This window comes from Ranitomeya variabilis, chromosome 6 (assembly GCF_051348905.1).
Source record: "Ranitomeya variabilis isolate aRanVar5 chromosome 6, aRanVar5.hap1, whole genome shotgun sequence".
Taxonomy (NCBI): Eukaryota; Metazoa; Chordata; class Amphibia; order Anura; family Dendrobatidae; genus Ranitomeya; species Ranitomeya variabilis.
In genome coordinates, this window is record NC_135237.1 from 582889609 (window position 1) to 582904249 (window position 14641).

The 14641-nt window shown below is 50.4% G+C and overlaps 1 protein-coding gene across 4 annotated transcripts in view; it reads left to right on the plus strand.

Moving 5' to 3' along the window:
- The first annotated feature begins 9363 nt into the window (after window positions 1–9363).
- SLC33A2 (solute carrier family 33 member 2) overlaps window positions 9364–14641 on the plus strand; it is a 101259-nt gene continuing 95981 nt past the window's right edge. For all 4 annotated transcript variants that reach the window (XR_013217116.1, XM_077271599.1, XM_077271600.1 and 1 more), the window contains exon 1: window positions 9364–10042. Coding sequence is in view for 3 of the 4 variants with exons in the window: in XM_077271599.1 (XP_077127714.1) it covers window positions 9364–10042 (679 nt within the window). In the remaining variant the exon portion in view is untranslated. The remainder of the gene's footprint in view (window positions 10043–14641) is intronic.

A 14641-nucleotide genomic window follows, 5' to 3' on the forward strand; every position in this document is an offset into this window, starting at 1 on the left:
TTTACTCATCAGGTCATTTCGGGTGCTCCTAACCACCAGGTCCATAACAGTACAGCTGGGCCGCAAAGTGTTAATGCATCTCAAAAGAGGGATAAGAGAAGTTCTGAATCCATTTTTTTTTCTTTGCAGTGTGTTTTGTCTCTCTTTTCCCCTTAACCTCTGGGTGGTTCAGGACTCAGGTGTAGATATGGATATTCAAGGTCTGTCTTCTTGTGTGGATCAACTCACTGCAAGGGTACAAAGCATTCAAGATTATGTAGTTCAGAATCCGATGTTAGAGCCTAGAATTCCAATTCCTGACTTGTTTTCTGGGGATAGATCTAAGTTTCTGAATTTCAAAAATAATTGTAGACTGTTTCTTGCTTTGAAACCCCGCTCCTCTGGTGAGTCCATTCAGCAAGTAAAAATTATTATTTCTTTGTTGCGTGGCGACCCTCAAGACTGGGCATTCTCCCTTGCGCCAGGAGATCCTGCATTGCTAAATGTAGATGCGTTTTTTCTGGTGCTTGGATTGCTTTATGACGAACCGAATTCAGTGGATCAGGCAGAGAAAATCTTGCTGGCTTTGTGTCAGGGTCAGGATGAAGCGGAGGTATATTGTCAGAAGTTTAGAAAATGGTCTGTGCTTACTCAATGGAATGAGTGTGTCCTTGGCCATTCAAATTGATCGGCGTTTGCGCGAGCGCAAGGTTGTGCACCATTTGGCGGTGTCCTCTGAGCAGAGGCCTGAGCTTATGCAATGTGATAGAACTTTGACCAGAACTGAACGGCAGGAACACAGACGTCAGAATGGGCTGTGTTTTTACTGTGGTGACCCCACTCATGCTATCTCTGATTGTCCTAAGCGGTTCGCTAGGTCTGTCGCCATTGGTACTGTACAGCCTAAATTTCTTTTGTCTGTTACTCTGATTTGCTCTTTGTCGTCCTACTCAGTTATGGCATTTGTAGATTCGGTCGCTGCCCTGAATTTGATGGCCTTGGAGTTTGCCAGGCGCTGTGGTTTTTTTCTTGGAGCCTTTGCAGTATCCTAATAATAATAATAATAATAATAATAATCTTTATTTTTATATAGCGCTAACATATTACGCAGCGCTTTACAGTTTGTACACATTATCATTGTCATTGCTGTCCCCGATGGGGCTCACAATCTAAATTCCCTATCAGTATGTCTTTGGAGTGTGGGAGGAAACCGGAGTGCCCGGAGGAAACCCACGCAAACACAGAGAGAACATACAAACTCTTTGCAGATGTTGTCCAAGGTGGGATTAGAACCCAGGACTCCAGCGCTGCAAGGCTGCTGTGCTAACCACTGCGCCACCGTGCTGCCCCATCCTATCCTATTCCACTAAGGGGAATTGATGCTACGCCTCTGGCCAAGAATAAACCTCAGTACTGGACTCAGTTGACCATGTGCATGGCTCCTGCACATCAGGAGGATATTCGCTTTTTGGTGTTGCATAATTTGCATGATGTGGTCGTGTTGGGTTTGCCATGGCTACAGGTTCATAATCCAGTATTGGATTGGAAATCAATGTCAGTGTCTAGTTGGGGTTGTCAAGGGGTACATGACGATGTTCCGTTGGTGTCAATTTCTTCTTCCACTCCTTCTGAAGTCCCTGAGTTTCTGTCGGATTACCAGGATGTATTTGATGAGCCCAAATCCAGTGTCCTACCCCCTCATAGGGATTGTGATTGTGCTATAAATTTGATTCCTGGTAGTAAGTTTCCTAAGGGCCGACTTTTCAATTTATCAGTGCCAGAACACGCCGCTATGCGGAGTTATATAAAGGCGTCCTAGGAGAAAGGGCATATTCGCCCGCCTTCATCACCGTTGGGAGCAGGGTTCTTTTTTGTGGCCAAGAAGGATGGTTCTCTGAGACCCTGTATAGATTACCGCCTTCTCAAAAAAATCACGGTCAAATTTCAGTACCCTTTGCCTCTGCTGTCTGATTTGTTTGCTCGGATTAAGGGGGCTAGTTGGTTCACCAAGATAGATCTTCGAGGGGCGTATAACCTTGTGCGTATTAAGCAGGGCGATGAATGGAAAACAGCATTTAATACGCCCGAGGGCCATTTTGAGTACCTGGTGATGCCATTCGGGCTTTCTAATGCTCCATCTGTGTTTCAGTCCTTTATGCATGACATCTTCCGAAAGTATTTGGATAGATTCATTATTGTATATTTGGATGATATTTTGGTCTTTTCGGATGATTGGGAGTCTCATGTGAAGCAGGTCAGAATGGTATTCCAGGTCCTTCGTGCTAATTCCTTGTTTGTGAAGGGGTCTAAATGTCTCTTCGGAGTTCAGAAGGTTTCCTTTTTGGGCTTCATTTTTTCCCCTTCTACTATCGAGATGGATCCTGTTAAAGTTCAGGCCATTTATGATTGGACTCAATCTACATCTGTGAAGAGTCTTCAGAAATTCCTGGGCTTTGCTAATTTTTACCGTCGCTTCATCGCTAATTTTTCTAGTGTGATTAAACCTTTGACTGATTTGACAAAGAAAGGTGCTGATGTGGTGAATTGGTCCTCTGCGGCCGTTGAGGCTTTTCAGGAGCTGAAACGTCGTTTTTCTTCGGCCCCTGTGTTGCGTCAGCCAGATGTTTCGCTCCCTTTTCAGGTCGAGGTTGATGCTTCTGAGATTGGAGCAGGGGCTGTTTTGTCTCAAAGAAGTTCTGATGGCTCTGTGATGAAGCCTTGTGCCTTCTTTTCTAGAAAGTTTTCGCCTGCTGAGTGTAATTATGATGTTGGCAATCGGGAGCTGCTGGCTATGAAGTGGGCATTCGAGGAGTGGCGACATTGGCTTGAGGGAGCCAAGCACCGCGTGGTGGTCTTGACGGATCACAAGAATTTGACTTATCTCGAGTCTGCCAAGCGGTTGAATCCTAGACAGGCTCGATTGTCGCTGTTTTTCTCTCGTTTCGATTTTGTTGTCTCATACCTTCCAGGTTCTAAGAATGTGAAGGCGGATGCCCTTTCTAGGAGTTTTGTGCCTGATTCTCCGGGTGTCTCTGAGCCGGCGGTAATTCTGTCTGCCATCTCCCCTGATTTGCGGCGGGTGCTGCAGGAGTTTCAGGCTGATAGACCTGACCGTTGTCCACCGGAGAAACTGTTTGTCCCTGATAGATGGACTAGCAGAGTTATTTCTGAGGTTCATTGCTCGGTGTTGGCTGGTCATCCTGGGATTTTTGGTACCAGAGATTTGGTGGCTAGGTCCTTTTGGTGGCCTTCCTTGTCACGGGATGTGCGTTCTTTTGTGCAATCCTGTGGGACTTGTGCTCGGGCTAAGCCCTGCTGTTCTCGTGCCAGTGGGTTGCTTTTGCCCTTGCCGGTCCCGAAAAGGCCTTGGACGCATATTTCCATGGATTTTATTTCAGATCTTCCTGTCTCTCAAAGGATGTCTGTCATCTGGGTGGTTTGTGATCGCTTTTCTAAGATGGTCCATTTGGTAGCCTTACCTAAATTACCTTCCTCCTCTGATTTGGTGCCATTATTTTTTCAGCATGTGGTTCGTTTGCATGGCATTCCGGAGAACATTGTGTCGGACAGAGGTTCCCAGTTTGTCTCTAGGTTTTGGCGGTCCTTTTGTGCTAAGATGGGCATTGATTTGTCTTTTTCTTCGGCTTTCCATCCTCAGACAAATGGCCAAACCGAACGAACCAACCAGACTTTGGAAACCTATCTGAGATGCTTTGTTTCTGCTGATCAGGATGATTGGATGACCTTCTTGCCATTGGCTGAGTTCGCCCTTAATAATCGGGCTAGTTCGGCTACTTTGGTTTCGCCTTTTTTTTGCAATTCTGGTTTTCATCCTCGTTTTTCTTCAGGGCAGGTTGAGCCTTCTGACTGTCCTGGTGTGGATTCTGTGGTGGACAGGTTGCAGCAAATTTGGACTCACGTAGTGGACAATCTGACGTTGTCCCAGGAGAAGGCTCAACGTTTCGCTAACCGCCGTCGTTGTGTTGGTCCCCGACTTCGTGTTGGGGATTTGGTTTGGTTGTCTTCTCGTTATGTTCCTATGAAGGTTTCTTCTCCTAAGTTTAAGCCTCGTTTCATCGGTCCTTATAAGATTTCTGAAATTCTCAACAATGTGTCATTTCGTTTGGTCCTTCCAGTTTCTTTTGCCATCCATAATGTGTTCCATAGGTCGTTGTTGCGGAGGTACGTGGCGCCTATGGTTCCCTCCGTTGATCCTCCTGCTTCGGTGTTGGTTGAGGGGGAGTTGGAGTATGTGGTGGAAAAAATTTTGGATTCTCGTATTTCGAGACGGAAGCTTCAGTACCTGGTTAAGTGGAAGGGCTATGGTCAGGAGGATAATTCCTGGGTTGTTGCCTCCGATGTCCATGCTGCCGATTTAGTTCGTGCCTTTCATTTGGCTCGTCCTGATCGGCCTCGTGGCCCTGGTGAGGGTTCGGTGACCCCTCCTCAAGGGGGGGGTACTGTTGTGAATTCCGTTCTCGGACTCCCTCCTGTGGTCATGAATGGTACTTTGGTTAATTCTGCTCTTGGACTCCCTCTGGTGGCTTTGAGCAGAACTGCTGGTCACTGAGGTTGGCTTTCTCAGCTGCCCTCGTTTATTGTTATGCTGGCTTCCCTATTTAACTCCACTCAGATCGTTACTTCATGCCAGCTGTCAATGTCTCAGTATTGGTTCAGATCTCTCTTGGACTTCTCTGAGGACCTGTCTACTCCAGCAGAAGCTAAGTCCTTGCTAGTTCATTTGTTGTTACTGCTTCCTGAATATATTTCTTAGCACTGCTAAATTCTAGTCCAGCTTGCTATCATGATATTCCCTTGCTAGCTGGAAGCTCTGGGGGTGCAGAGTTGCACCTCCACACCGTGAGTCGGTGTGGGGGTCTTTTTGCATACTCTGCGTGGCTTTTGTAGTCTTTTGTGCTGACCGCATAGTCCCCTTTTCTATCCTCTGACTATTTAGTGAAGTCTGGCCTCCTTTGCTAAAACCTGTTTCATTCCTGTGTTTGTGACTTTCCTCTTAACTCACAGTCAATATATGTGGGGGGCTGCCTTTTCCTTTGGGAAATTTCTCTGAGGCAAGGTAAGGCTTTTATTTCTATCTTTAGGGGTAGTTAGCTCTTAGGCTGTGAAGAGGCGTCTAGGGAGAGTTAGGTACGCTCCACGGCTATTTCTAGTGTGTATGATAGGAGTAGGGTTTGCGGTCAGCAGAGTTCCCACTTCCCCAGAGCTTGTCCCGATTTCTAGTTTACTCATCAGGTCATTTCGGGTGCTCCTAACCACCAGGTCCATAACATACCTGTAACCATGGAAACCCCAGCACAATAGCATCATGCAAATTAAAACGACAATCTTCCTGATGGGCTGGCGCCATGCACATGGTTAACTGTGTCCAAAACTGAGGTTTATTTTTAGCCAATGGTGTAGCATCAATGCCCCTCAAAGGGATAGGACTCTGCAAAGGCTGTAAGGGAAAACCACAATGTCTGGCAAATTCTAAGTCCATTAAATTTAAAGCGGCGCCTGAATCCACAAATGCCTTGACAGAAAATGACGATAATGAGCAGATCAGGGTCACAGATAACAGAAATTTAGGTTGTACAGTACTGATGGTAACGGAATTAGCGATTCTCTTGGCACGCTTAGGACAATCGGAAATAACATGAGCAGAATCGCCGCAGCAAAAGCACAACCTATTCTGACGTCTGAATCCTTGGCGTTCAGCTCTAGACACAATCCTATCACACTGCATAGGCTCAGGACTCCGCTCGGAAGACAACGCCATAGTGTGCACAACTCTGCACTCACGCAAGCGCCGATCAATCTGAATGGCCAGAGACATAGAATCACTCAGACCTGCAGGCGTGGGGAACCCCACCATAACATCTTTAACAGATTCAGAAAGACCCTTTCTGAAAATTGCCGCCAAAGCATCCTCATTCCATTTTGTAAGCACAGACCATTTTCTAAATTTCTGGCAGTATAATTCTGCCGCTTCTTGACCCTGACACAGGGCCAACAAGGTTTTCTCCGCATGATCCACAGAATTAGGTTCATCATACAATAACCCAAGCGCCTGAAAAAAGGTGTCTACATTAAGCAAGGCCGGATTCCCAGATTCCAGGGAAAATGCCCAATCCTGAGGGTCGCCACGCAACAGAGATATGACAATTTTTACCTGCTGGATGGGATCACCAGAGGAACGGGGCTTCAGAGCAAAAAACAGTTTACAATTATTTTTAAAGCTCAAAAATTTGGACCTGTCCCCAAAAAACAGATCAGGGTAGGAATTCTAGGGTCTAAAACAGGAGTCTGCACGATATAATCGGAAATACCCTGTACTCTAGCAGCAAGTTGATCCACACGAGAAGCAAGTCCCTGAACATCCATGTCAACGCCTAACTCCTGAGCCACCCAGAGGTAAAGAGGGAAAAAAACACACAACAGACTACAGAAAAAAAAATGGCTCAGCACTTTCCTTCCCTTCTTCTGAGATGCGGTTAACTCATTGTTGGCCAGTTGTACTGTTATGATCCGGTGGCCTAGGAGCGGCATGAGACGTACTCTGGAGAATGTGGTAACTGTACTGACTGCAGACCCTGGACTTAACACCACAACTAGAAGTAGCCGTGGGATGTACCTACCAATCCTAGACACCTCGACACAGCCGGAGGACTAATTAACCCTATAGATAGAAAAGGGAAAACTATCTTGCCTCAGAGAAAATTCCCAAAGGATAGGCAGCCCCCCACAAATATTGACTGTGAGAGGAGAGAAAAAAACATACACAGGCTGAAAACAGAATTTAGCAAAAGAGGCCAATCTAGCTAGATAGAAAAGATAGGACAGAGAACTATGCGGTCAGTATTAAAATACTAAGAAATGTCCACCACAGATAATACAAAAAACTCCACATCTAACTAAAGACATAGAGGGTAAATCTGCCTCTCCAGAGATTCCAGCTTGGCTGCATAAATCCTTACACAGACTAAGCTGGACAAGAAAAAACATGTAATGCACTGAACAATGAGGCCCACAACATGTGGGCAGAAAAACAAGCAGACTTATCTTGAAGAAATGAACTGCAAGCAGGAGCGACCAGGAAGGGATGTGAATCCTCCAGAACAATGAACAACTGGCACTCACTAAAGGGTGAAGCCAGACTAAATAGCCCCGTCCGAAGTGGACGCACCTGATGACTGTTGTGAAGGATAAACAGCAGCACTACCACTTATAACCACCGGAGGGAGCCCAAGAGCAGAACCCACAACAGAATTCACAACAGTGGCGGTGAGTAGTCTGGGGCTATCATGGAGTTAGCCCCAGACTACAGAGTTGACTGTATCTGGGTGTATACACATATTAGACGTGTTTGGAATCCGCTGATGTATAGGCCGTACGCTGTGGCCTATAACCGGCCTAGTGGTGCGGACAGGCTACGGTCTTCTCCGTTAATCATCGGCCAGTCGTGTAATTGTCCGGACGATAGGAGGCATCAGGGAGCTGTTCGCTCCAAAGATCACAGCGGGTGGTACTTGTGACTTTCCTGGCCTGTGATATTAGGAATTTGTGGGACTAAGAAAGTCCTGTGAAATTAAATCCCTGCCACTCCCCTAGATGAACTCTGATGGGGCTGATTGTGGGATTTGCTGGGTCTGTCCGAATGTTATGAGATTCACAACTTACATGAGATCTTCTCCCCTGGAGGTTCCAGGTGGTAGATATTGTCGTCATTTTTTTTTATCGTGATTTTACCTTTACTTTGGGATCAAACAAAAGTTGGATAGCACCATCTATTGGACTGTCATTAAGCTAGAGGGGGGGGGTTAGAATGGCCTGGAAGTGATATCAGTGAATGCGTTCTGTTTGGACCTTCGCTACGACGCTGAGATATGTATCCTTCATAATTATTGGATCAATCCAAACCCCAATATTCATATCTGGTCACTGGCACCTGATGGTCGGCGACTTTGTTGTGCGGAATCCTCTGCCTGGGGAGGCAGTACTCCTCCTCTGTGTCAACAAATTTTCGCTTGGTATCTGGTTCCAAGAGTAGATCTTCCTGTCTTAATTACCTGGCCATTGCAGAGGGTCTCTGCTTCCAAGGATGTTGAAGAGTCATCTCTTTCTCTTTATTTCCCGTTTTAATTTAGTTTCTCTCTGCCTACCTATAATTAGTTGGACATGTTCAATGGTGGTTGAAGAGTCAGTCCTTCTACTTTGGAGATGTCTCTTGGATTTTAGTTTTCCTATATGGCACATACACTCTGCATATCGGTGATGGTTTTGATGTTTCTGTCCCTTTTCCTCCAGGTCTCCAGTAATCTACAAGATGTGAAATAACAGAGGGAATTCGTTGTGTGTCCTGCCGATCCATGACCAACGCCGTGTGTGCATCGCTGTATAGCTGACAACCCCGCTATATACCACCTCCGCTCTGTACACCCTGCAATATACCACCTCTGCCCTGTACACCCTGCAATATACCACCTCCGCTCCATACACCCCGCTGTATACCACCTCCATTCTCCTCACCACAACATATTCCACCTTCGTCCCGTACACCCCTCCATATACCACCTCTGCCCTGTACACCCTGCCATATACCACCTCCGCTCTGTACACCGTGCAATATACCACCTCCGCTCTGTACACCCTGCAATATACCACCTCCGCTCCATACACCCCGCTGTATACCACCTCCATTCTCTACACCACAACATATTCCACCTCCGTCCCGTACACCCCGCCATATTCCACCTCCGTTCTCTACACCCCGCCATATTCCACCTCCGTTCTCTACACCCCGCCATATACCACCTTCGCTCCGTACACCCCCGCCATATTCCACCTTCGCTCCGTACACCACAACATATTCCACCTCCGTCCCGTACACCCCGCCATATTCCACCTCCGTTCTCTACACCCCGCCATATTCCACCTTCGCTCCGTACACCCCGCCATATTCCACCTCCGTCCCGTACACCCCGCCATATTCCACCTTCGCTCCGTACACCCCCGCCATATTCCACCTTCGCTCCGTACACCCCGCCATATTCCACCTCCGTCCCGTACACCCCGCCATATTCCACCTCCGCCCCGTACACCCCGCCATATTCCACCTCTGCTCCGTACACCCCGCCATATTCCACCTCCGTCCCGTACACCCCGCCATATTCCACCTTCACTCCGTACACCCCGCCATATTCCACCTCCGCCCCGTACACCCCGCCATATTCCACCTCCGCCCCGTACACCCCGCCATATTCCACCTCTGCTCCGTACAACCCGCCATATACCATGTCCGCTCGGTAGATCCTGCTGTGTACCACATCTACTCCGTACACCTTTGTATTTATCACGTCCGCTCTGCACACCCCACTATACACCATGTCCAGTCTGTACCTCTCGCTGGGTGTCCTGTACCTGGTACAAGGCTTTCCCTATGGTCTTCAGTCTGGTCTGCTCCCGGTTCTGCTTCGCACTCAGGGACTGTCACTGTCGCACATCGGACTCACTAGGGTACTGTACCTGCCATGGCTCCTGAAATTTCTTTGGTCGCCTCTGGTGGATGGGATGTGGCATCGTCAGACTTGGCTGGTGCTAAGTACTGGGGGTCTGTGCCTTTGTTGTGCCCTGTGCTCGGTGTTGCCCCTCCAGGGTGCGTTCAGCACTCTGGCCTGGCTGCTCCTCCTCATGCATGTACTGTCCTCCATGCAGGACGTGGCACTAGATGCGGTGACCGTAGCTGTCCTGAACCAGGACCAGCTGGGTCTGGGTAACTCCATCCAAGTAGTGGCCTACAAGCTTGGCTCAGTGCTGGCAGGAGGGGGCGCACTCACCGTGCTCAATAGTCTGGGCTGGAGAGGGGTCTTCCTGCTTCTCTCAGGAGGGTACCTTATGGCGGTGCTCTGTGCGCAATGGTCAAAAGCCCTAAAAGGAGGGGATTCCAGATATCAAGGAAACCAGAAGAAGTCGTCTAAACCGAGGCTGATGGAGGTTATGGACAGAGTCTTCAAAGCTCCAGGGACTGTGTGGACCATGGTCTATGTGGTGATCTACAAGCTGGGTGAGGGCTGCAAAAATCCACACATGTTGGGAAAAGTTCCCTCTCTTCTTTTTACTTCAGTCTCATTGTCCGTGATTTATAATCTCTGCTCGGACCTCCGCACATTGGTGTATAACCTGTCCCCCCTATACCCTGGTATATAGCATACAGCCCCCCATTCCTGGTGTATAGTATCTGGCCCCTCGCCTCCTCTCCCCAGTGTATAGCCTCCGCTGACCCCCGCACATTGGTGTATATCCTGTCCCCCTATACCCTGGTATATAGCACACAGCCCCCCATTCCTGGTGTATAGTATCTGGCCCCTCGCCTCCTCTCCCCAGTGTATAGCCTCCGCTGACCCCCGCACATTGGTGTATAACCTGTCCCCCCTATACCCTGGTATATAGCACACAGCCCCCCATTCCTGGTGTATAGTATCTGGCCCCTCGCCTCCTCTCCCCAGTGTATAGCCTCCGCTGACCCCCGCACATTGGTGTATAACCTGTCCCCCCTATACCCTGGTATATAGCATACAGCCCCCCATTCCTGGTGTATAGTATCTGGCCCCTCGCCTCCTCTCCCCAGTGTATAGCCTCCGCTGACCCCCGCACATTGGTGTATATCCTGTCCCCCTATACCCTGGTATATAGCACATAGCCCCCCATTCCCTGGTGTATAGTATCTGGCCCCTCGCCTCCTCTCCCCAGTGTATAGCCTCCGCTGACCCCCGCACATTGGTGTATAACCTGTCCCCACTATACCCTGGTATATAGCATACAGCCCCCCATTCCTGGTGTATAGTATCTGGCCCCTCGCCTCCTCTCCCCAGTGTATAGCCTCCACTGACCCCCGCACATTGGTGTATAACCTGTCCCCCCTATACCCTGGTATATAGCATACAGCCCCCCATTCCCTGGTGTATAGTATCTGGCCCCTCGCCTCCTCTCCCCAGTGTATAGCCTCCGCTGTCACCCCCGCACATTGGTGTATAACCTGTCCCCACTATACCCTGGTATATAGCATACAGCCCCCCATTCCTGGTGTATAGTATCTGGCCCCTCGCCTCCTCTCCCCAGTGTATAGCCTCCACTGACCCCCGCACATTGGTGTATAACCTGTCCCCCCTATACCCTGGTATATAGCATACAGCCCCCCATTCCTGGTGTATAGTATCTGGCCCCTCGCCTCCTCTCCCCAGTGTATAGCCTCCACTGACCCCCGCACATTGGTGTATAACCTGTCCCCCCCTATACCCTGGTATATAGCATACAGCCCCCCATTCCTGGTGTATAGTATCTGGCCCCTCGCCTCCTCTCCCCAGTGTATAGCCTCCACTGACCCCCGCACATTGGTGTATATCCTGTCCCCCCTATACCCTGGTATATAGCATACAGCCCCCCATTCCTGGTGTATAGTATCTGGCCCCTCGCCTCCTCCCCCCAGTGTATAGCCCCCGCTGACCCCCGCACATTGGTGTATAACCTGTCCCCCCTATACTCTGGTATATAGCATACAGCCCCCCATTCCCTGGTGTATAGTATCTGGCCCCTCGCCTCCTCTCCCCAGTGTATAGCCCCCGCTGACCCCCGCACATTGGTGTATAACCTGTCCCCCCTATACCCTGGTATATAGCATACAGCCCCCCATTCCCTGGTGTATAGTATCTGGCCCCTCGCCTCCTCTCCCCAGTGTATAGCCTCCGCTGACCCCCGCACATTGGTGTATAACCTGTCCCCACTATACCCTGGTATATAGCATACAGCCCCCCATTCCTGGTGTATAGTATCTGGCCCCTCGCCTCCTCTCCCCAGTGTATAGCCTCCACTGACCCCCGCACATTGGTGTATAACCTGTCCCCCCTATACTCTGGTATATAGCATACAGCCCCCCATTCCCTGGTGTATAGTATCTGGCCCCTCGCCTCCTCTCCCCAGTGTATAGCCTCCACTGACCCCCGCACATTGGTGTATAACCTGTCCCCCCTATACCCTGGTATATAGCATACAGCCCCCCATTCCTGGTGTATAGTATCTGGCCCCTCGCCCCCTCTCCCCAGTGTATAGCCTCCACTGACCCCCGCACATTGGTGTATATCCTGTCCCCCTATACTCTGGTATATAGCATACAGCCCCCCATTCCTGGTGTATAGTATCTGGCCCCTCGCCTCCTCTCCCCAGTGTATAGCCCCCGCTGACCCCCGCACATTGGTGTATATCCTGTCCCCACTATACCCTGGTATATAGCATACAGCCCCCCATTCCTGGTGTATAGTATCTGGCCCCTCGCCTCCTCTCCCCAGTGTATAGCCTCCACTGACCCCCGCACATTGGTGTATAACCTGTCCCCCCTATACCCTGGTATATAGCATACAGCCCCCCATTCCTGGTGTATAGTATCTGGCCCCTCGCCTCCTCTCCCCAGTGTATAGCCTCCGCTGACCCCCGCACATTGGTGTATATCCTGTCCCCCCTATACCCTGGTATATAGCATACAGCCCCCCATTCCTGGTGTATAGTATCTGGCCCCTCGCCTCCTCTCCCCAGTGTATAGCCTCCGCTGACCCCCGCACATTGGTGTATAACCTGTCCCCGTATACCCTGGTATATAGCACATAGCCCCCCATTCCCTGGTGTATAGTATCTGGCCCCTCGCCTCCTCCCCCCCAGTGTATAGCCTCCGCTGACCCCCGCACATTGGTGTATAACCTGTCCCCACTATACTCTGGTATATAGCATACAGACCCCCATTCCTGGTGTATAGTATCTGGCCCCTCGCCTCCTCTCCCCAGTGTATAGCCTCCGCTGACCCCCGCACATTGGTGTATATCCTGTCCCCCCTATACCCTGGTATATAGCATACAGCCCCCCATTCCTGGTGTATAGTATCTGGCCCCTCGCCTCCTCTCCCCAGTGTATAGCCCCCGCTGACCCCCGCACATTGGTGTATATCCTGTCCCCCTATACCCTGGTATATAGCATACAGCCCCCCATTCCCTGGTATATAGTATCTGGCCCCTCGCCTCCTCCCCCCCAGTGTATAGCCTCCGCTGACCCCCGCACATTGGTGTATAACCTGTCCCCACTATACTCTGGTATATAGCATACAGACCCCCATTCCTGGTGTATAGTATCTGGCCCCTCGCCTCCTCTCCCCAGTGTATAGCCCCCGCTGTCACCCCGCACATTGGTGTATAACCTGTCCCCCCTATACCCTGGTATATAGCATACAGCCCCCCATTCCCTGGTGTATAGTATCTGGCCCCTCGCCTCCTCCCCCCAGTGTATAGCCTCCGCTGACCCCCGCACATTGGTGTATAACCTGTCCCCCCCTATACCCTGGTATATAGCATACAGCCCCCCATTCCCTGGTATATAGTATCTGGCCCCTCGCCTCCTCCCCCCCAGTGTATAGCCTCCGCTGACCCCCGCACATTGGTGTATAACCTGTCCCCACTATACTCTGGTATATAGCATACAGACCCCCATTCCTGGTGTATAGTATCTGGCCCCTCGCCTCCTCTCCCCAGTGTATAGCCCCCGCTGTCACCCCGCACATTGGTGTATAACCTGTCCCCCCTATACCCTGGTATATAGCATACAGCCCCCCATTCCCTGGTGTATAGTATCTGGCCCCTCGCCTCCTCCCCCCAGTGTATAGCCTCCGCTGACCCCCGCACATTGGTGTATATCCTGTCCCCCCTATACCCTGGTATATAGCATACAGCCCCCCATTCCTGGTGTATAGTATCTGGCCCCTCGCCTCCTCTCCCCAGTGTATAGCCTCCGCTGACCCCCGCACATTGGTGTATAACCTGTCCCCACTATACCCTGGTATATAGCATACAGCCCCCCATTCCTGGTGTATAGTATCTGGCCCCTCGCCTCCTCTCCCGAGTGTATAGCCTCCTCTGACCCCCGCACATTGGTGTATATCCTGTCCCCCCTATACCCTGGTATATAGCATACAGCCCCCCATTCCTGGTGTATAGTATCTGGCCCCTCGCCTCCTCTCCCCAGTGTATAGCCTCCGCTGACCCCCGCACATTGGTGTATATCCTGTCCCCCCTATACCCTGGTATATAGCATACAGCCCCCCATTCCTGGTGTATAGTATCTGGCCCCTCGCCTCCTCTCCCCAGTGTATAGCCTCCGCTGACCCCCGCACATTGGTGTATATCCTGTCCCCCTATACTCTGGTATATAGCATGCAGCCCCCCATTCCTGGTGTATAGTATCTGGCCCCTCGCCTCCTCTCCCCAGTGTATAGCCTCCGCTGACCCCTGCACATTGGTGTATAACCTGTCCCCCCTATACCCTGGTATATAGCATACAGCCCCCCATTCCCTGGTGTATAGTATCTGGCCCCTCGCCTCCTCTCCCCAGTGTATAGCCTCCGCTGACCCCCGCACATTGGTGTATATCCTGTCCCCCTATACCCTGGTATATAGCATACAGCCCCCCATTCCTGGTGTATAGTATCTGGCCCCTCGCCTCCTCTCTCCAGTGTATAGCCTCCGCTGACCCCTGCACATTGGTGTATAACCTGTCCCCCCTATACCCTGGTACATAGCATACAGCCCCCCATTCCTGGTGTATAGTATCTGGCCCCTCGCCTCCTCTC